This window comes from Dermacentor silvarum, chromosome 1 (assembly GCF_013339745.2).
Source record: "Dermacentor silvarum isolate Dsil-2018 chromosome 1, BIME_Dsil_1.4, whole genome shotgun sequence".
Taxonomy (NCBI): Eukaryota; Metazoa; Arthropoda; class Arachnida; order Ixodida; family Ixodidae; genus Dermacentor; species Dermacentor silvarum.
Window position 1 is genome coordinate 157,850,590 of NC_051154.1, and position 23,571 is coordinate 157,874,160.

Below are 23,571 nucleotides of genomic sequence, written 5' to 3' on the forward strand. Positions count from 1 at the left end.
GGCTTGGTTTGGATTGGGAAAAGTATTATTGAATCCAAAACCGAAACTTCCGAAAACGCCTTCTCCATGCTGTGTTTGGCTATTCGTTCGAGCCGAATACTTCGAAATTTCCAAATAACAAAATTCGAATCGAAGCGAATAACGAATAGTGCATTATTCGTTCAACTATTCGAAAATATCGAATATTCGTACAAGCCTACTCACAACCTGAAGCAGTAATGAAAGTAATGACATTTACGACCCGCTCAGTGGTGATAAAATAATCGGGATGTGCGCACGAGAGTAAAGCACATCTACTTTGGATGAAGACGCGCATCTCGCATAGCTGCCACAATGCCAGGGAAGTCGTGAGGCCCTCACCGCATGCGAGCACTTATCAGTTGCAAGACGACGAGAACTCAAGCTTCCCCGCCGAATTTGTGCAAAATAGAAATGAGGGTTGGGGGTGGACTCCTTCAGCAAATAAAAACATGTTGGTGTAGAAGTATTTATTTGTTTTCTTGAAACATTTGATAATTTGAATCTTCGGTTGATTCGGACATTTTTCCGGAACCGTGAAATCTGAATATATGAGGTTTTACTTTATAAGAGCTTTCACTAAGACTAGACAAAAGAATAAAGAATGCAATAAAAGAAGTTACCTGGTCATCCTCATAGCCTCCTGAAAGAACAATAGAGTAAGCCCCATCTGACTCCCTGCCATGTATTCCTGCAACAGGTGGCCGATGGCAACCAGATTCTGACACCTGCAGGCAAAAACCAATGAATGGTCGTTCTTTCTGAATGACAAACAGTAATTTTCAATGGATTGTTGTTTACAACACAAAGACATCATAATCATCTCTTTGAGAGTGAATGGCCAGCACCAGCGCTGTTGGCTGCTCCGATACAGTTGTTGCTACATGCGGCTGTATAAACTTGTACGTTGCATTAAAGTGGCATTTGTGACCTGTACGTCGCCGGTGCCTCGTTTGCTGCTTTGCTGCTCGTTCCCTTGTCACAATACATTTAGCGAAGAGGATAAACAGTACAGGTACAAAGAATGAAAAACCCTGTTGATAGTACTTCTGTTCGTTCTCCTGCTGCTTCTTCCACAGCACAAGAGGCATGGCCGTTGCACCTGTTCCTCCACCCTTCCTGCCGTCCCCCAGACTGCCCACCATACATTAATCACCAATAGTCAGAAGAATGTCACTCCATAATTCTATAAACTACCTCGATTTCAAAAAGCAAAGCGAGTGCTTACAAGAAATACTTGTTTACAAACCAAGTGAAAGTCTAGCAATACTATTAAAGTGAACTTGAGCAAATAAGGGTACTGTAGCTGACCAATTTTCCGGACTTGTTCGATTATTTTAATTTGCACTGCCATGTGCTCCACAAGTATAATGGCAACCAAAAATTTGAACACCACACAATTGTTTTTGTTTTCGGAAAACCTGTGGTGAATAAACAACAAACTGCAGGGGCAAGTTTTGACACTGTCAGCCTCACTGCCAGCTATCAACAAACATTGAGTCAGAGATTACATGTGTGCAGCTGCTCAGCTAGCAGCAGTGACAGTGTCTTATTAAACATTTCATGCTGGCCTGCGGCTATCAAGCAGTTGCAATTTTACTTGTGCAACTGAAAGGCATAATGGGAAAACCTGGTGCATCATCACCAGCTCTCAACTGAATTTGTGGGCTGTTAGCACTGCTGGCAATACACAGACGGGACACTCAAAACATCCAAACTTCATCACATTACAACACATCGCAAAATGTGAAATGCATGATTAACAATTATATTTCAAGTAAATATTGCACACTTCAGCTAAAGCTGAAAAAATGTTTGAGTTTACTGGCTGCTAGTGGACATGGTTTTTAAATCACCATATGAATACCTAATATATAATACTCGATTCACATTCGAAATGTTGAATATTCGCACACCCCTACTTTCTGAACAGCTTAAAAAAGCTGTAGTTTTGCCCTAAAGGCGAAACATCGACTGCTATAGCAAATTAGTAGACAGCTACACAAAGTAAGGATAGTCAACTTATCGGCTGTGTAAGCTCGCAAACATTAGCTTACGTACTAACTCCATTAACAAGCATGGTGTCAGCACACACAGGTAAACATGAACACATCACACTCGATGACCGCGGACACTCGCTGTCAAAACACTGGCACGAGGAAGCGCGGCAGCGGCACCGAGCGAAGTGACCTTCGTGCTGTCTATCACTTCAATGCAAACTGAGTGGCGAGAACACAGTACACGCAAAGCTACAAGCCGTCGGCTCGCCTAGAGTGTGCCCCCAAAGCAGATGGGTTTCAAGATAAAGCCTACGCGCGGCCGAAGTACAATGCCCCTCCCCCTTTCTTTCTTTCTTTCTTTACTTCCTCCCCTCCCCCGGCACCATGCACGCGACGAAAGACAATGTGCTTCCTCCCCACTTTTCTCCCTTGAGCGCGTAATATTAAGCTACGATCGTCGGCTCACCCTTGCATGCTTTCGCTCACACATACAGCATACGGCGCACGGTGACAGTGTTGTCGTCCTTGGACTTTATACGGAACATCACTCCGACGGCGACAGCAAAAAGAACCTGGAGTGTCCATATAATTGCTATCGCAATAAAATCTTAATTTAAGCATACTTCTCGCAGTTAGACTTCAGATAAACGACGTCCTACTGTATACCCATAAACAGTATACGATAGGACATTATTCACAACACATCATGCATGAAGGAATTTTTTGTACTCCTTTTTTTGTCCGTTCAAACAGCTTGAACAGTTCCTTCTTTCTCAACATGAGCACTTGAACACATACACAAGCACAGAAACTTTTATACATGCACACACAACACAGCAAGTTTAAGTGTTTCAGGAGATAGTGAAAACCTTGAATAGTACACTCATCCTACTACCTGTCACCTTAATCAGAGTGCTAGTGAACACAACAAATGTTCACTATAGCAAAGTTGAAGAGGAAGCCGAAATTACTTTGTTATAACTATTGCCAATCCTCACAGCTAACATTGCCTGCCATCATTGGTGAGGGGCGAAGCTGCAGTGATCACTGCTAGGTAAGCCGAAGCCAATGAAAATGCCCATAGCACACCACTGAAGGACCGCTAAAGATAATTTTGTGCCATGTCTTCGACAGCAAGATGACTACTTTTTCTAATGCATCTACACCATTGTCATGCAAGCAGAAGTAGCCGCTTTAGAGGTCTGATCAGCATAGTAGAATCTTGGTAATTCGAACTTCAAGGGGACTGGAAATTTCTTCGAATAAAACTAAGTTTGAACTAAGGAGAGCGCCTCTAAATATAGTGCCCAACTGATGCAAGTTTCGACAAGCGTGGTTTTACGGCAGCACGTGATGCACTGCCGTGAAGCCACACCTCAAGGAAAAGTTCACCATCCAAAGTTTCATCATCTCCTAAAGAACCCTATCCCCATCTCAACCCCATGTGTTGAAGCTCCTTTCTCCCCTCTTTCGTGGTTGCCCATTGTCTTTTCGGATTGCCAATTAGCGCTTTGGCGGCGTTGCCGGATCACACATGGGGCGCCAGCGAAGCAATACTCGGATCACGATAAGCTGCGCTTGATGGCAGCCTAAGAGGTCGGAAACTGGGCCGCAGGCTAATACACGACATGGATGAGTCGTGCATCCACAAATGGAGATCGTTTTTACAATGATTTGAGTGTGGTTGTATGGCATTATTTCGGTGAGCTATACATGCAGATAGTTTTTTTTCTTTCCAGGGTGTTCCCAGTGAACCACAAATATCCATTGGATGTACCACAAAAGGCCAAATATCCAAGACATTTAACGACGTCCAGTTTACATCTATAGTATGTTCGACTAGTACGTGGCAGTCAAGGGTCATCCAGAGGATGTCGAATGTCCTTATGATTTGGACATCTCTTGCACATTCAAAGCTCTCGTGCATTGATCGTACATTGTGCGTTATGAGTCGATGCACGCACTATGCCGCAGAAATACAAGCAAATTGTCTCTAATGCCTAACAATGGGAAGCTAGGAGAGCAAAAGCATTAAATTAATTATTTTGCAATTTAGCACGACCTTTGCACGCACTGCTGGAGGTCTAGTAACGTTGCTGCTGGACACCGCGAGCAAAAGCCAATACTTTCGCCATTTTTTCGCTATGCTTTCGGTCTCGGTTACGTCATTTTCTTTCTCCCATACAAAGATGCTTTATTTTTCAGTTATATCTATTAGTACATTGTTGAAAATACGTAACCTTTAACTTGCTGATGTATTACGACAGTTTATAAAGAAAAAAAGAAGCTTGAACTCGCAATAGCTTTGACTTCGCATCGCCACTGATATCAATTCAGCAACACGCGCCTCGATGCAAGTGCGCAGCAATGTTCCAGGCGCGAGCAGCGTGTGCTTTATTTGTGTCTTTTCGACTTTTGTGCGGTTGACCATGGCCCAAGTACGTATATACTAGGCAGAACTGTACAGTTGAGTGCTGAATTTTAGAGCTGTGCTTCTGACTGCTATTTGTGGTACGTTTGTTCGCCTTGCGGAGCGCTTACGGGAATGTTCTGGAGGCAATGTTTTGATGGTTAATTTTCGCACATGTTTGTATCGCTTGGTTTCCAGCGTTCCTCTTCAAGTGTCAGGGATATTTCTCATTTGCAATGCCTATCTCTAAGTCTCTGGCAGCATTATGTTATTGGCACTTTTGTGATCTGAGAAGCTGCCTGACCAAGTTGCCTATCAAGATGAACATTCAATCTCTGGATTCTGCTTGCATGGAATTTATTTTACCATATATTTTTCAATGCAGCTAGAAAGTACTGGCTTTCTATCTTGAATCCGGTGGCCCCAGAAGCAGGTGCTGGCAAGCAGGCCATGCACTTTTGGTCATTAATTAGTATGTGATACTACCTCTTACTAATCAGTTTTATCCTTTTTAATTATAATTGTGGAACTGTGCCTACTAGTCATTTTGTGCCTACTCGTTACTTGTTTTTTAATAAAGTTTAATTTTCAAGAATCTGTTTTTGATTACGTGTTCTTTTTTTTTAGATCCGCGTTTAACCTGTTTGTATACAGCGAGAACATGTAATGAATAATTTCATACATGTGCGTGGCTGGAGGCCGATCATTTTTGTAATAAAGCTTTATCAGTTGTATAAATAAAAAAGTAACATTGGTATGACATTGTGAGATTCACTGGTGTGCTTTACCTAGTGCTTACTGAACTCACTATTTTTCATTTATCCATTGCAGGATTTGTAATGATGCATAATGATCAAAATGCGGATTTACGGTTTTCTTAGCACAGTTTTCGCATTTTGATGAGCGCTAGAACTATATATAAAAGTTGACAGTCACTTTAGCGAACACTGAAGAGGATGAAGGCAGAAGCCTGCGCACTCACGAAGCATTAATTAAATTATTTGTCATTCGCATGCGTTGTTACTTCTATTGTTTTCTCCTACCAAAGTTGTGGACTCGAGTGCCTTAATTACCTGTGCCTTAATTAACTTCGTCATAATTAACACCAATGGTTGCAGGCTCTACTCCCACCAAAGGTTGAGGGTTTGAGTGCCTTAATTGTATCTTAATTAACTTTGTCTTAATTAACACCAAAAGTCGTGGGTTCGACTTCCACCAAAGTTCGAGCGTTAGAGTGTCTTAATTAACTCTGCCGTAATTAACTTGCCTTAAGTAACTTCGCTCTAATGAACACCCAAAGTAGTCGGTTCGACTCTACCTTCACCATGTCAATTGGAATCCAACTTGGAGATAATTTGGAGATGTGGCCAGTTCGCCCATATCTCCAAGTGGTTCCGACTCCCAACAAAGGCCGTGGGTTAGAGTGCCTCAATTAACTCTATCTTAATGAACTGTGCCTTAATTCGCTTCGACCTAATTAACACCAAAGGCCGAAGGTTAAATCCCCAATTTTGGTGCCATTGAATTTTGGTGCTGCGACGCTGGACATCGGATTTTTCGACCATTGAGCCATCTAAGGATTTCACCTTAAGTGTTGCAGTTTATATTTTCACATTCACACGTTTACACGTTAACAAAACATTTCAAGCAAAGTCACCAGCTACATGCCGACAATGGGGGTAACTGTGCCATTAGTGTGCCTCAGCAGATGTACCATCGAGGACAAATTAAATGCGAATAGCGGAGTGTGTGGCCGAAGCATAACTAAAGGTATACTGTGCATGTCGTCGGCCAGTCGTTGTGCACGTGCGTGGGGATGTAGTTCTCGAGGAAGAGTGCAGCGCTGCTCGCCCTATTGCGATAAACGTCACCTGTATTTTGTCTGAAAGTTGTTTTCTCATCTCTCCTCGGGCAGTGCCATACCCACCTGGCAGTACAGTGTTATGGTGACTAGCACCATCGCTACATCTGTAGCGTGATATAGCTGGCATGCACCCAGCTTGCTAACGTGCATTGCTTTGCTTTTGTTACCACCATCAAAGCTGCCAGTGTCTAATCGTAATTTGAATAGCACGAAAAATGTATTGCATTGGATGCGCAACAACAGTGCTAGCCACCTTAAAAGTAATCACAGATAGGAATGGCACTGCAATGGCGGGGTGAGAATACAAGCTTCCAACAAAATACAGGTGACGTAATACGCACTAGGACAAGCAGCCCCGCACTCCGCATCGAAACCACATGTATGTGTACAATCATTGCTGGCCGACGCCACACACTGTGCTTTTAGTTACGTTTTGGCCACACACTCTGCTGTTCGCATTTCATTTGCATTCAATAGTACATCTACTGTGGTACTCGCAGGTATACAGCTCATTATAGCGTCGGCAGGAAAGATCCACTAGATGTTCTATGGACCTCCTGCGTCCCCAAAAAGAACATCTATTAGAGGTTACTTATGTCCAGCTGCGACATCCTTTCAACGTTAGAGCAACGTGATCTGGATGGGACTTAGATTATCCATGGTACGTATTTGTAACGTTGTTTGGAGAAATATAGATATCTATAGGATGTGTGCAATGTCTCAAACATGATGTTCTATGGACATCTATGGTACATTAATGGTTCACTGGGTTGTAACTGGGGGTGCTGGTTATAAGCTAGAAAATACGGTATCTTTTCTCCATCATCACACGACTACATGCTACCTAAGAAGCCTCCTCTACTCCCCCCCCCCCACCACTCCTTTTCCCCCCCTGCCTGCTCCTTTCAAGCCAGATCAGAAAGAGGGCGCGCGCCACTCTGCTTGCTCAAATTTGGTCTCTGCTCCCAGCGCGCATTTTCTTGTCATTTTTATGGCACACGACATTACGGTAGCTAGTGACACATCAAACCTTCACCTTTGGTTCGGGTTTGTCCAAAATAGTGGTCCATGGAAGCGAGAAATTTTGTTAGAAATAACCATTTCACGGTTCTCCCAAGTAAAATTTGCAGGGGTTTTTCCCTATTCAAATACATAGGATATTGCTGGGACCGACACAGCAGCTCGAATTATCCGTCAACTTGAATTACGAGATTTTGAATTATCAAGATTTCACTGTGTTTTGTGAGCATGCCCTCAAAATGCTGCAGGCCTCTGCTTTCATAGAATGCTCATTGCTGTTTGTGAGCGGATGATGCTGAAAAGCAACAAAAGCATTCCTTTACATTTGCGTGCAGCAACAAGCGTTGCATGAAGTCGGAGGTTTGCAGCACTCTGCTGGTATGTTTAGAAACACTGATAAGCCAAGCAATTGCCAAGAACAGAGCAGAGGCTGTATTTTGTAATAATGCATTTCATTTTCTATTCTTATCATTTGTCAGAGCGAGTGGCCAATACCAGTGAATATGGAGGTGCAGGTTTGTCTAAGCGAATAAGGAAGGCCAAAAGAATGGAAAACGAAATTGATGATTATAAAAAATTAAAAAGTTTACTAAGCCGATCCAATGCACATGTTGTAATCAACGTGAAGTGGTCAATAAAATGCTATATAAAACTAAATCCAATGCATACAAGTGTCTTTATTGTCAAGCAATGTGACGTGTTCTCTCATGCAATGTTTATGTTTATGCACTACAGTATTCACACAAATGCACACTGATAATGCAGGAGTATGTTGTGTTGGTAAAACGTGGTAGTAGCACAGCAGCAGCGGTAGAGTGCAGGCTTGGCCACCGACTTGGCAGACCAGCCGATAGCTCACGGGAGCTTTGACCTGTTGCATTAGACATTACTAGCATAGTTGCATGCCCCCAGATTTTGGCCAAAAAGGCGTGCAACAGTCAGTAAACCTTCATTATAAACTAAAGTAAGTCCATTATATCCATTTCTAAGAAAGAAGCATGAGAATTAAGGCATTTCGGTGTTGACAAAGTCCGGATGTGCTACCAGAAGCAGCACGACAACCTCCTCGCTACGAATCAAACGCATCGCACCTTTTGGGGGCCAAAGATTGGAAAGTTTGCTTGTGTCGAAGAAGTGTGAATATGTCAGGAACCTGCGAAGGAAGGCTGCACCATTTGGGAAAAATGATCAGGGTGCACGCGCAGCCACGGCAAGAAAGCATGGCATCATGTCCACAGATTTTGAAGCGAGCAAAGGGTGGACCACATGGGTCATGCGGCACAACTGACTGTGTTTGAAAAGGCACACATCCCGTTGCCAACAACTGCCTCCTTGCTTATAGGAAAAGATCCTCGCTTTTCACAGATTCGCGATACGCCTGCAGCGGGGGAGTGGTGTTTATCTCTTCACAAGTCGAAAATGCTGATCAGACAGCGATAAACTTGGACATGCCAATGAGGAGAACGGTCGAGGAAAACGGCACACACAGCATGCTTGTCAAACAACTGATGCATAAAAGCAGCGCTTCACTCTGATGCGATAACAGCAGATCGCCAGGAAGCTGCTGCCATACATTATCTTCAAGAGAAAGACTATAGCGAAAGGTCAGCTTCCTAACAGGCATACACGTGAGAGCCCAAGGAAAAGGTCGAATGTCTGCTGATTTAATGACTGATTGGGTTCCGACTGTCTGGAGACGGCGACCTGGCGCCCTGTTTCTCCCGTCTCTCCTTGTGCTTGACAGCTTTTGTGGCCACCTGGAAGAAAACGTACACTAGATACTACAGGAGCTGCGAACTGAGATCGCGATCATATCAGGTGGGCTCACTTCAGTGCTGCAGGCCCTGGATGTGTGTGTCAACAAGCCATTCAAGGACAATGTGCGACGCTTGTACAGTAGAACCTCGTTCATACGTTCTGTGAAAAAACGTGAGAAAAAAACTTACTAAGCGGGAAAACATACAACCCGAAGTAACTAAAAAATTTGACAGACTCAACTGTAATTGACATCTACATGATGCGAAGGACTACGCGAATCGTTGCGGCACGAGGCACGAGACGCGTTTTGTTGTTTTCCTATTGCGTAGTTATTTACAATAGGAAATCGAAACGAAATCGAGCTGGTGGGCGGTGCTGGATGCCACCGGAGCGAAACGAGACATTCACATATATATATATATCACCGCCCACCAGCTCGATTTCGTGCCTGCAATTGGGAACGGCAGCACATTTGGGTTATCGCCTACTACAGTTCATCCCGGACATATCAAACTCGGATATATCGAATTATTGTCTATATCGAACAGTTGTAAAATCCCCTTGAAAATCCCATGCAAAATTATACCAATGTACTATGCGTACATCGAACTCCCGTTCACCGACACATTCGATATATCGAACACAGCGCAGTGTCCCGCCCCTGCAAGTGCGCTTCTCCTAACCAATACACGATCACTTATTGCATCGGCGTAAATATTTAATGCCGACATTTAATTCCATATGCTCGCTGTGCATATGGATGACTCATGCAAACTGCAGCCATTCGTTATTGGCAAGAGCAGCAGGTCACTACTCTGCTTCAAGAATGTGAAAAGCCTTCAAATCTGATATGCATTCCACAAGAAAGCGTGGATGACACTCAATCTTTCCACTGAGTGGCACTGCACATGGAATGCCGAACTGGAGATGCTGCGCTGCTGGGTTTGTCCTTTTGCAAACAAAAGCTTTCCGTGAACGGCATTTTAGGATTCGGCGAGCGGCCAAAATGAATCCGACCCCAACCTCCACTTGGACAGATCTTTACATCAGTTTGAATTTACCAAAACCACCACACGCCACATCTGCACTTCGCGGAAAGAGCCATTGCGACAATGGCACGCAAGACTCGTTGCTGTGCGATTCGCGGGTCCACACTGGATGCATTTCATTCATGCACGCAGTTACATGCCAGTGGGAACGGCCTGGAATGTTCTGATAATCTGAACGGCCTTTTCGAAACTAACATCATGTGTGTAGTGTCAGTAGCCACCGATGCAGAGGCTGGAGGGGATGGGCTGAGAACGAAGGGAGTACGTACCGGTCGCGAGGCGTCGGAGTGCAGAGTGGCACGCAAGAAACCCGCAGACTTTTATTGCGATAGCAATTATACGGACACTCCAGATGCATTTCTGCCGTCGCCATGATGTTCCATATAAAGTCCAAGGGCGACAACATCATCAGTGCGAGCCGTATGCTGTATGTGCGAGTGAAAGCGTGTGAGGGTGAGCCGACGATGGTGGCTCAATCTCGCACACACAAGGAAGCAAAGCGGGGAGGAAGCACGCCGTCTTTCGTAGCACGCCAGGCATCGAGAGGGGGGAGCGAGAGAGGGCCTTCTACTTCAGTGGCTGCTGTATATGACGCGGAGCCGCGTGCCCTATCTTGAAAACGATCTGCAACAGGGACAGAGTTCGCCGTGCGCTGTGTTCTCGCCATATAGTTCACGTTGAAGCGAGAGGTAGCATGAAGATTGCGGTTGAAGATTAAAAATTCACTCGCTGCTGCTGCTGCACTTCCTCACTCCAGCGTTTTGACAGCGAGTTTCTGCGGTTATCGAGTGAGATGTGTTCATGTTTGCTTGTGCGCGCGACACCATGCTTGTTAATTTAGTTAGTAAGCGAATGTTTACAAGTTTATACGGCCAATAAAACTACTATCCTTACTTTGTATAGCTGTCTACTTAATTTGCTATCACAATCGATGCTTCACCTTTCGGGTGAAACTGCAACATTTTAGGACAGTGGAGAAGCGAGGATGACTGGTTCCAAAAGGAAGTCGGTTCCGAAACATGGCACAACAGCCCGCATGGCTCGTTGCCCATGTATGACGATCGACCATTTAAATGGCGCATATTGTAACGAGCACGCAGCTAGGCACGTTCACATGCAATTCGCAGTACAAGTGTGCTGATGGCAGCATGGTGCCTAGCTAGTTTGCTTCCGCAGTGCATCTATTTCTACCTTTTCTTGAATAAAAACATGCAACACGCACTTCAACGCGGGCGAGGCGCACCACGGTCTTGTGTCTGGGCAACGCTGGCTTTTATAGGGTTAGCATTGAAAAGACCATCTTGCAGCACGAGCAGCTTGCAACGTTCATGAGCAAAAAATAAACAACTTTTGTGCAGTTGACAAGGTCTTGGAGAAGCAAATTGATAAGTTCCAGCTTTTGACAATCTTGGGAAACTGTCAGAGACGTGCGGAGATCTCAGATAAGTTTCAGAGAGTCATATTTCATATTTCAAATTATCGATAGTATATAGAACTATCTCGCGATTCCCTTAGAGTTCGATATATCTGGGATCGACTGTATAAGTGTGCAGTACGCTTCCAACGGCACTACGCCCCACGCGCTGTAAAACAGACAGGTGAAGATGCTTATCAAAATGAGGTTGGCAGCGAGAGCTGTGAACGCGGCGTGCGACGACCCATGAGGAGATTTGCTGGTACGAGAATAAGAAACTGATTGTGCGCTGGCGTTTTCACGTGAGACGGGCGGACGAGTATTGCAGGGAGGCTGATGTGGTGGACGACTACTGTTCTTGATCGCGCATGCCTCAGCCTTTTCTTATTTACATGGGATCTAGCGGCTGGGAAACGTAATATACGATCACAGTCTACAGCAGGGAATGGCAGCACGTTTGGCTTATCACCTAATAAAAGCGTGCAGTACAATTGCAATGGCACCATATATGCGCTATGAAAAAGATAGGTGAAGATGCTCATTGCAATAAGGTTGGCGGCGATAGCTGTAAATGCGGCGTGCGACAACCCGGGAGATTTGCTGGTACCAAAATAAGAAACTGAGTGTGCGCTGGCGTTTTCACATGAGGCGGCCAGGCATGTATTGCGGTGAAGCTACTGCAGCAGGTGGCTACTGATAATTTCTTGTTTCCATAACCTAGCGGGCAGAAAACGTATCATATGATCGCAGTTTGGCAATTTACTGAGCATTGTTGCCAAAAGATTGTGTTTTCCAGGAACGTATGAACCAGTTAAATACAAGCGTAACTTAATTGGTGCATTTTTTGTGTTCTCGATCGCGAATGTTGGCGCCAGAAAATCGTACATAACAGGATCGTATCAACGAGGTTCTACTGTACTGGAGGGGTTCTACTGTTTTGGACTGGATGGTCCAAAAAGGGCATGCCCTGACGCCGACCGACAAGGTTAAAAGGCCGTCCATCAAACTGTTGAGTTCCTGGATTTTGGATGCGTAGCACTCACCTGCCAGCTGAGGTGATCGCAAAAAGCTTTAAAAAAGCTGGCATCGCAAATGCGCTTTAGAGCAGCGAGCAGCCGTTGTGGGACCATGATGTGGAAGAAGCAGCCAGTGACCTGGACAACAGGTCTGCTGATTCCGATGCGGAGTAAAGTGCAATAAAAAATGCTGTCACAGTTTGCAAATAGTGGACATGTATATTTACTGCAAAGTTAAGTTATCTAATGCATTTATACAATCATTACCATCTTACTTTTCAATATTTGCTTTCGAAAAGTTCCCATAATATTTATCCCGCATGATCTACACACCTTTGCTTCTGTTTTTCAGAAAAAAAGGAAAGTGCATTCATTACGCAAGTATATCTGATAATTCATTATACAATTAAACCTCAATACAACGAGCTTCAACATAACGAAATTCTCAAAGTAACAAAATATTTAACTTTTGATAAGTTCATGCCCATAGAACACCATGCATTTTTAACCTGAAAATAATGAAGTCCGTCTTTGCACGATTTCAATGTAATGAAATTTTACAGCACCCGCGAGGACAGAGAGAATAAATCGAAACTACCGTGGGCACCAGTGGGCAAATGCTTGAATTACATACAGTTGTTTGCGAACGCACCTTTCAAATCATGTGCCGCACGGCAGAGAGCGGCCGCCGAAGCAGAACTGCATCTTCACTGGCAAGCCGGTGATGGCCTCCAAGATGTGCCGCCAGATTGGCCAAATCTAAGAGGCCATAACGTGGTGAGTGCGGTGTCAAGCAGAGATACTAGGGGGCACACCTATCAGCACATCCTATTGCACACAAGCACATTCTACGCAGTATGGTACAGTCCAGTACATTATGGTATTCGCCAGAAAATTAGTACAGTCGAATCTCGTTAATTCGAACACGCTTAACTTGAGCTGCCGGTTTATTCGAACTGACGCTGTGGTCCCGTCAAAGTTATGTGTATTTCAATAAGCGATAACGCTCGGTAATTCAACCGCAAAAGCATTTGCGACGGTTAATTCGAACATACCGTGGACCGACAATGCTCTCAGCAGCGCGCCAAATAACGCGGTGGCGCCTCCGACCGGCATTGCTCCGACACCGCCATAGAGCAAAAGCTTAGGGGAGACCCCTTAATGCAGCAGCGGAGGGCCAGTCCGGCCAACGAAACTGCCCATGCCGGCAAACGCTCGCTTCCCGATAGCAACAGACAACGAAACTTCAGGGAGCGGGTTAAGCTAGCCGGACCGGCGGCGCCGGCACCCACGCCGGCTAACGCTCACTTCCCGATAACGGCAGAAAACGAAACTTTAGGGAGCGGGCTAATCTGCGCCGACCGGCTGTACCGGCAGCGGGCGCGCACGGAGACAGTCGAAGGGGAGGGAGCTGCGAGGGGAGCCACCGAAGCCACTGCCACCGAAGCGGCAGAGTTGCCGCGGCCAAATCCGCTTCCCTGCCGCCCTCCTCCCTCACCTTCGACGATCTCCGCGCGGGTGCGCCCGTCGCCATCCGGCGCCGTCCGCTCCCTGAAGTTTCGTTTGCTGCCGTAATCGGGAATCGAGCGTTGGCCGGCGTGGGCGGTTGCGCACCGCGATATTTCACGACTCTCACCGTTCGTGCATCGTGCTATGGTGCTTGAATACTTCAAAAATACGTCCTTTCTTTAATTCGAACTTCTTTTAATTCGAACAAATTTCCGGGCCCCTTCAAGTTCGAATTATCGAGATTCGACTGTACATTTATTTCACAAGTGGCCAAGAAAGGTGTGCCGTTTTCTCAGATCGTTTCTTTCAGGGATACCTTCACTTCGCGTGACTAGCGCAAGACGCATTCGATCCAGTCTGCAAGAGATGACAATCTTGGCACATTGCCAAGCATGCTGTCTTATCACAGTGTGGAAATGCTGCTGCCCGTGGCTAACAACCCGAAATATCGCAAAATTAACTTTGAAAGTGATTGTCCCAGAATAGGGAGTTTTAGTATAGCGGAAAACGCTTACATTAGCATTAGTGTGCGACGCAACGCTAACACAAAGAAAGGCTGCACTGCGCGGTACAAGGTAGTGTTTTAGAATAGCGGAACGGAGCAAAACGCTAACGCTAACGCAAATACACTTGGGCGCCATCTCGAGGCGGATACAGCAAACATGAGCAAACCCTCCCATTAAGCCTACTCCGTCGCTAATCGAGAACGTATATCGAAAACGTCCATTCGTCACCTGTACGCCGCTGTCGAAGCATCATCACACAAATCTAAAGCAAACACGAGCATTAGTGGGAAACGAATGAGCCAAACAGTGCAGGCCGACGACTCGATAGATCCGAAGTGGACGGCTCTCGCTTCAACAGGCGCCGCCATCTTGCCCTATGTACGGAATCCCCTGCGTGCGTTACCGTTGAACACTATATTCCGGAAATAGCGTACGTACGCAAGAGTTCTGGCTATGTTTACATTCTGCGCATGCGCAGTTTGCAGCACACAATGCTAACGCTAAATCTTTGCGTTTGCTGTTTTCCGCTATACTAAATCTCCCTAATATATGGCCCAAGTTTGTCAACATGCACATACGTGTGCCTTTAGCCTGAATAGTGGCCGACGACTTATCGAAACGAAAATATTGCTAGTTATGCTCGACTCGGTGGCCAAATTAGCACACGGCTGTGCTGTCGGAGTTCGAATTATCACGCGACATGCTACAGTAGAACCCCGCTGTTACGTTCCCGGGTGCTGCGTTTTCCCGGCTGTTACGTCGTTTTCGGCCGGTCCCGGCACAGTTCCCATAGAACCCAATGCATTGGTAACCCCGCTGTTACGTCGCAACTGTGGGACCCTTCCCGCATCATACGTTGCGAAGTGCCACCCCGCGCCGGCCCGAGTGGCCATTTTGACTTTTCATGTCGCTTGGCTTGGTTGCTTGACGATGGCATTGGCCGCCCAAAGTGCTGGGGGCGACATTCATTACGTATTTTCGGTTTCCGCCAGTAAAAGTATGGCCTTTGATATCCGCTTTTGCTATCTAAAGATGATTTCTATGACGCGTTGAGGCCCTAAAATTGGTTTTGGCTCATAGATGTTCCGTATAAAGTCCAAGGGCGATAACGCCGTCGCCGCGCGCCGTATGCTTTCTTTCGCGCGCGAGACGCAGTCGTCGGCTCCCCTCGCACGCTTTCACTCGCACATACAGCATACGTCGCCGCGCGCCGTTTGCTGTATGTGCGAGTGAAAGCGTGTGAGGGAAGCCGCGCGGCCGTATGCTGAATGTGCGAGTGAAAGCGTGCGAGGGGAGCCGACGACCGCGTCTCGCGCGCGAAAGGAAAGCAGGAAGGAAGCGCGCCTCCTTCCGTTGCGCTCGAGGCACCAGCGAGGGAGGGAGCGAGCGAGGGGGGGGGGGGGAGGGATAGCGGGCAGCGTTGTGCTCTGGCATCATACTGCGCGGCGGCGCGCGGTCCCACGGGCCGTATCTTGAAAGCGATCTGCGTGGGGGTAGATTCTACGCAGTGTAGGTGCGTCGGCGGCTCGTGGCTTTGTGCGTGCTGCGTGTTCTCGGCGCTCAGTTTGGGTTGAAGCGATAGACAACAGCACGAAGGTCACTTCGCTCGCTTCTGCAGCGGCGCTTAACTGCGCGTGTCCGCGCTCATCGAGTGTGATGTGTTCATGTTTGCCTGTGGGCGCTGACACCATGTTTGTTAATTAGTTAATAACCGAATGTTTACAAGTTTATACAGACGATAAACCTACTATTCTTACTTTGTATAGCTCATCGCAATCGATACTTCAGCTGTCGGGCGAAACTCCTTTTTGTCGCACGTAAGAATTAAAATAATATTGTGTGCAGTTCAACACTACTCCCATTTCCCAATTTTTCCTGTTTCCTGGCTCTTGCGTTTCCCGGCTCTTCCGTTTTTTTTTTGTTTTTTTTTTTTTTACGGTCCCGTGAAAAACGTAACAGCGGGGTTCTACTGTATAAGGCGTCCAAAATTTCCATTGTCCGTATACATTAAGTCTACAAGGCTTGTGGCGGTACCGCCGAGCTGTCTGAATAATGAAGCATGTCTGAATTCTTGGTTTCCGAATTATCAGTCGGCGACTGTAGGTATTTATTTATCCATTCCACGCGTGCCTTGCATCAGCGGCCAATTTGGTGTTTTTGTTGTAGACAATGCATGCTCCCTGCATTGTGTGGCAAGTAACAAGCATGAGTAGTGGTATAGGTGGTAGTACCCTCTCACTTGAGAGCAAAGCTATACAATGAAATCTCGATATAACAAACTTCAGGAGACAGCCGTAAATTATTCGTTATTCTGAAAGGTTGTTATTATAGTGAAAGCCCCAAAATTAACCATTCCGTCCATCAACCCATCAGTTCATAAGTTGTCACCATTTGAGCTATCCATGAAAACGTCAGTTGTGTTTCTTGTTGTCGATTTATTTTTCACATTCCTTGCCGTGCACACCGCAATTGTGTCAATTGAGGTGGACACCTAAACTATTCCAAAGCGCAATCACGCGTAAACGACAACGTCCAGAAAGTGCAAAAGCGACCGTGTGGCATCCCCGCGAGTAAGGAGGTTACATTTCTCCACGCACATGCTAGTACGGCCGCTGAAAGAAGCACAAAGGAGGCACGTGCGCAGAAAGACTGGCGAAAGAAGGAAGAGACGCGCCTTTGTTGCTAGGTGACACTATTCTGGGTGGAGCATGCGCTCGCAAAACCTGATGTGTCGTCTCCTTCGCAATAGAAATAAGAAAAAAAAAACAAAATTATCTCCTACATTTCTTTTTTTATTGTGTGCCATCTCAGGTTTCCCGAACCCATGCGCCGCGGCATCCACTTTCTGCGCCTCGTCGTCTGCAAGCCTACTGTTTCGGCTGCCATGAAGGATACATGAAAATCCAGGAATCCCCAGATTTCTGAATAAGTAAAAGCTCGATGATACGATCACGGCTAATACGAATTTCTGGATGATACGAATTTTTCTGTGGTCCCGGCCGAGCCCCATTACTTTGCAACGTGCTAGAGAACGGTTGTTACGAATCGATTTTCAGCCTGCGTCGGTTGATACGAATAAACGCCACCCCACCGATGGCCGCGAAAGAGAACAGCGCGCTATCACGCACTTTCTCTCCTTCTCTTTTGGTACGGAGGCGCGGCGCCGGACAGCGCGGACTCCGCGACTGGGCGCGAAGAGTTTGAAGCGGTGGCGCTTTTGCTGCTTTTGTACTTTTCCTCCTTTTCTGCGAGCCGTCAGATGGAGTGGCTGCTGCGCTTCGGGCCGCGTTCTTCGTGTTTGCGCCATTTTGCCTAGTCGCAGCGAGCTATGTCTCACAAGCGGAAAGCACTCTCCTTTAAAGAGAAATTAGACATTCTTCGAAAGGTCGATGAGGATCCCAAGAGGAAGCGGACGGAGTTGGCTAAGGAGCTAGGCCTCGCAACGTCAACACTGAGCACAATTGTTGCACAGCGAGACTATCATGAAAAACGTGCTTTCGTTCAACGTCAGCGCGAAGCATGCGAATTCGAACACGCTTATTTCGAGCACACCGCGCACCGACAATGCTCTTAGCAGCGCGCCAAATCACGCGGCGGCGCCTCCGACCGGCATTGCTCCGACACCGCCATAGAGCAAAAGCTCAGGAGAGACCCCTCAATGCCGCGCGCGAAGGAGCGGAGGGGGGGGGGGGAAGGAACCCGCGGCGGAAATTTCCTTCTCTCTCAAATTACAAGGTCGCCGTTTCTGCATTGCATCGGAGCAAGCGTGTACGTGCCGACTAGAGTGTTCTAGACAACCGTACTCTAGCACACACTAGTGCCGACGTGTCTCAGCCACGCGGATAAAATGGCAGTGAACCCTTCTCCTCTATTTTCTAGTCACCTTGCACGCTGCGGCAGCAGCGCAGAGGGAAGCAGCGGCGGAGGCACAGTCGGGCCAACGAAACTGCCGCGCCCGCAAACGCTCGCTTCCCGATAACGGCAGAAAACGAAACTTCAGGGGGCGGCTAAAATAAGCTGGCGCCAGCACGGCGGCGGGCGCGCACGGAGATGTGCGCACGGAGTCGAAGGTGAGAGAGCTACGAGGGAGTTGAGAGGGAGGGCAAGGGGAGCCACCGAAGCGGCGGAGTTGACGCGGCCAAATCCGCTTCCCTGCCGCCCTCCTCCCTCACCTTCGACGGTCTCCGCGCGCACCCGTGTGCCGGCGCCGCCCGCTCGCTCCCTGAAGCTTCGTTTTCTGTCGTTATCGGGAAGCGACCGTTAGCCGGCGTGGGCAGTTTCGTGGCCCGCGCTTGCGCGCCGCGATATTTCACGACTCGCACCGTTCGTGCATCGTGCTATGGTGCACGAATACTTCAAAAATACGTCCTTTTAATTCGAACAAATTTTCGGGCCCCTTCGAGTTCGAATTATCGAGATTCGACAGTAGTTTTAATTGTGTTTCGATGATACGAATTTCGGCTAATACGAATATCTTTCGTGACCCCGTGAGATTCGTATCATCGAGCTTTTACTGTATTAGTTTGTAGCATTGAGGCGTTGTTGACATGACATGGAAACTGAATAACGATCGGTATTCTGAAGTTCGTAATACTGAAATATCTTTACATTGAAACTATAAGAAGTCAGCAGGTGATTTCTGAAAAGTTTGTTAATGTGGTGTTCGTAGTAAAGAGGTTTCACTGTAGTAGTATCTTGAAAGTAATCTCGATCGGTGAAAAAAGGATTTCGACACTAGTTTTACGATACCACAGACCTTGAAATGTCCATGACCCTAAAGTCGGAAGACGCTATCCTCAACTGGCTGAAGAAGGGGACAAATTCCCAGTGAAAGCTTACAAAAGTGTCTTCGCCGAGTGCACTGCTCCTGCAACAAGTTTTAGATATACAGTCAACGACCAATTTTTCAGACACGCGATTTTTCGGACATGCATAATAATTCGGACACTTCGCGGCACCGTCATTTACCATATACAGTCAAAACCACTTATAACGATACCAGTTTTAACAATATATCAATTATAACAATGAGAAGCTGCTGCACCTATGGTGAAATAACCCGCTTATTACATTGCCCCCATGCAGCATTATCGGTTATAATGAGGAAGTCAGGCTATTGGGTGTCCGTGCCAAAAGGTAATGGAATGTGAAATACTTGAAAAGAAAAAAAGAAAATTTCCCTGATGATTACGATACTCCCTAATGCAAATTTTGAGCGCAGCTGTTTAGGTGTTTTGAATTCGCGATATACTATGGCAAAGATTTTGATTCTGTACGACAGGATGCTCTCGGCGGCAGGGCTGAGCCTCTGCTCGAGCAGCTCATTTAGCAGCAGCGGCAGATGAAGCATTTCCACCGATTGCGTCACTCATTATTCACAAAGAAAGCGTGAAGATGGAAACACGTGGCTCGCGCGGAGCGCAATCTTTAGCGGTGGTAGTGGCGCCACATGGAAAGTAGCACATGCGCAGTGGGTCCGAAGCCCATCCCAGTCAAAACAATTGACTCTAATTAGCTTTTCCAATAGGAATCGACTGAGACCAATAGGAACCAATTGGAAAATCCTTACTTCCAACCGGTTATGATTGGGTCACAGGATAAACCTATTGGAGTTGCCAAATGAACTGGACCCAATTGGAACCGATTGGAAAATCCCTAGTTCCAACTGGTTACAATTGAGTCAAAGTGAAACCAATTGAGTCCGATTGGATTTACAGTTTTTACCAAATTCAAGACGAATATGAATGAATGACGTACGAATGAACGTACGAGTGACAAGTAACTATAGAAGCCCCGACGCACTACCTAGTGTATTGTGGTTCCTATTATAATGTCGCACTATAATTTATGTTAGTCTACGCAGTGCATTTATTGCGCATTAAAAAAATGGAGCCTTGATGAGCCAATAAAAAAATGCCTCAGTTTTGCTCGAAAGGCGAAGGATCGATTGCGATAGCAAATTAGTACACAGCTATAGGAACTAAGGATAGTAGTTTTATCGGCTGTATAAACTTGTAAACATTCGCTTACTAAGCACGGTATCACGTGCGCACAGGTAACTATGAACACATCTCGCTCAATGATCGCGGAAACTCGGTGTCAACACACTAGAGTGAGGAGGCGTGGCAATAGCAGCGAGCGAACTCCGTGCCGTCTCTCGCTCCAACACGAACTAAATGTTGAAAGCACAGTGCACACGACTCTACCGGCACTAGTTGCACTTTGCCCACATCGCAGATCGCTTTGAAGATGAGGCCCGAGCGGGCGCGCACTTTGTGCACATAGCAGATCGATTTCAAGATACAGTGCCCGTGCGGCCGCTGTTGTCAACATGATACCAACGTCTCGTCGTCTGGGAAAAATGACAATCCGCTAGACACACTGACTCCGGCGTCTGCTTTGAAAGTAATGGATCCTTTAAACATCATCAGAAAAGTTACCTGAGCTCACGACAATGACACTGCGATGGCTCTTAACTGACTCGCGTAATGCCTTTGCTTGCCGTGAAGCGTAAGAAATCCAGGCCGACCGACTTCTGGAAATAAAACTTCCAGTAAGCGCAAGCTTGCCGACTGTCATAAATATGCAGTGAAATTGTGATAATTCAAACCGCTTCATTGCGGCGGTGCATGTACCGCAAAATGATTGTTTTGCGATCGGCCGGGCACGCTCGTTGGGTTAGGCGTCGGCTGCAATGTACGAAAAATGCTGTAACAGCGGCGCAAAGTGCGGCCGCTGTTGAAGTTGACACTTTATTGACCACCTTCGGTACGTCTCAACCTATACCCCCATGCCATCGCTAAGATTTCCCAGACGATGGTTTCGGTTTCGTTCGCTGCTTTGCCGTTTGGCGTACGTATATACCTAACATTAATTTCACGTCAACGAAGTTCCGCCACAACAAAATTTTTCGCGCGTCCCGTGAATTTCGTTGTAGCGGGACTCGACTGTACTACAAAATGGAAGCCTCTTTTTTTTACGTGGGATAAATTAGTCCCAGATCAATCGTACTTGCTACCCGGCATTCTGCCCAATTTTGCAGCACGGTGAGCAGATATCCACTTTCGACTGCTGTCAAATGCAAATACTATGTAAATATGATAAGGTGGAGAAATATTAAGCAATCTGCTTCTCGCTACACCATTTTTCCTCCTTGGAGTCAATACACAACTTTCATTAATTGAAAATATGCTTCAAAATGCAACGATCCAGGTATACAAGTCTATGATATTTATTTCAGATTTCACAGATTATTTCACAATCTAGAAGAAGATAACTAGGTCCAAAAAACTGCATTAGAATTAAGCTAACCCTCCTCCTTTATCATGATAAAGCTGAGGAAGATTGCGACAAGAACCTGAGGATGGGGTGAGAAGTGGTAGGATGAAGAGGAACAAATGAAAACAGCAGCCGCATATAAAAATGGGGTATAGCTGGCAGAAGAAAACGTTTACTTGCTTAATACAACTGACAACAATATGCAATCTCGTCTGCCCATGCTATAAAAGCTTCAAAAAAGTCACATGAAACTCCCAGCATAAAATAACATAAATGAAGGAAGAAATTGTGCTTGATGTTTGACTTATTTTGAAAATGAGAAAATGTGTTTCTTTAAAAAAAAAAGTGACCAAAGTAGCTCTGAGCTGCACTAATCGGAAGCCAGTTACACAACTCACCTGAAGCCGGAATTTCCACAAAGAACCAACAGGCACGTTGGGAAGGGCCCCAAAGTGGTTGGCTGGCACCAAAGTGCACTCACGCGTACGTCCCACGCACGCCATGCCACGGCCCCAGTCACGTTTGCCTTCACCAACAATTGAGGGCAGCCGGGACTTGCGCCGAGACTCCTTCAAAGCTTCCCCAGGCTGAACAACCTCTGTCGGATCATGCTTGCAGTCTGGGCAGAACCTGGGAAACATGCACAACTCCAGTCATCATGCAATGCCAACAGATAACAACAGTTAAATATCAACTTAACAAGCTTCAACTCAAGAAAATTTCATAAATTTTTTTCCCATTTTACAGAATGTTTTCACTAAAGAGTATGCATTATTTTTCTTGATTCAGCAAAGCAATGTTGAACCACTGTTGTTATATAATGAAGCCTCTACACATCAGACATGCTTGGACTCGAGAGAGGATACACACACAAGCGGTGAGTGAATTGCACTGTAAAGCTGTATGACTGCCAGGAACTTAACAGCCTTTGCACTGAACGCAATCCATTCATGTCTTCACGGACACTCAGGAACACATAAACAGGATGATGATGATACATCAGGTTTTTTTGGCACAAGGGCCAGGGAGGGTCAAACATGAGCAGTCAATCAAGAAAAGCTGTATTAGCAGTGACTGTTCAGTCAACTTTCGTGGTCAAAAGACGGTGACTATACAGTGGAATCTCGGTGATACGATCGCGGCTAATACGAATGACCGGATGATACGAATTTTTCTGTGGTCCCGGCCAAGCCCCATTACTTTGCAACGTGCTAGAGTCCGGTTGTTACGAATCGATTTTCTACCCATGTCGGTTGATACGAATAAACGCCGCCCCACCGACGGCCGGAAAGAGAACAGCGCACAGTCACGCCCTTTCTCCCTTTCTCTTTTGGTGCGGAGGCGCGGACGCGGCGCCGGACAGCGCGGAGGCCGCGACTGGGCGCGAAGAATTTGAAGCGGTGGCGCTTTTCTTGCTTTCGTGCTTTTCCTCCTTTTAGGCGGCCGCCCATCGGACGGAGTGGCTGCTGTGCTTCGGGCTGCGTTCTTTGTGTTTGCGCCATTTTGCCTAGTCGCAGCGAGCTATGTCTACCGAGATACGATCTCGACTGATTCGCGCGGCCGTACGCCGAGGCGCGGGAGCCTCCGTTGGCGCGTCTTCCGTCGACTGCGTTATCGGTGCCGATGGCACAGGGCGATTGTCGGTTTCGCCGCCGGAGTCGCACGGTGCAAGATAGCATGGCACGTTCAGTCGGGTGCTCCTTCGCTTTTCCCGCTAATCGCCGTATTT

At 46.6% G+C, this 23,571-nt stretch overlaps 1 protein-coding gene across 1 annotated transcript in view; it reads right to left on the reverse strand.

Moving 5' to 3' along the window:
• LOC119436279 (E3 ubiquitin-protein ligase UHRF1) overlaps positions 1–23,571 on the reverse strand; it is a 93,693-nt gene that overhangs the window by 46,989 nt on the left and 23,133 nt on the right. Inside the window, exons 8-9 of the mRNA XM_037703079.2 lie at positions 22,241–22,472; positions 642–746 (exon numbers count right to left, since the gene is read on the reverse strand). Coding sequence (XP_037559007.1) covers positions 642–746; positions 22,241–22,472 — 337 coding nt within the window. The remainder of the gene's footprint in view (positions 1–641; positions 747–22,240; positions 22,473–23,571) is intronic.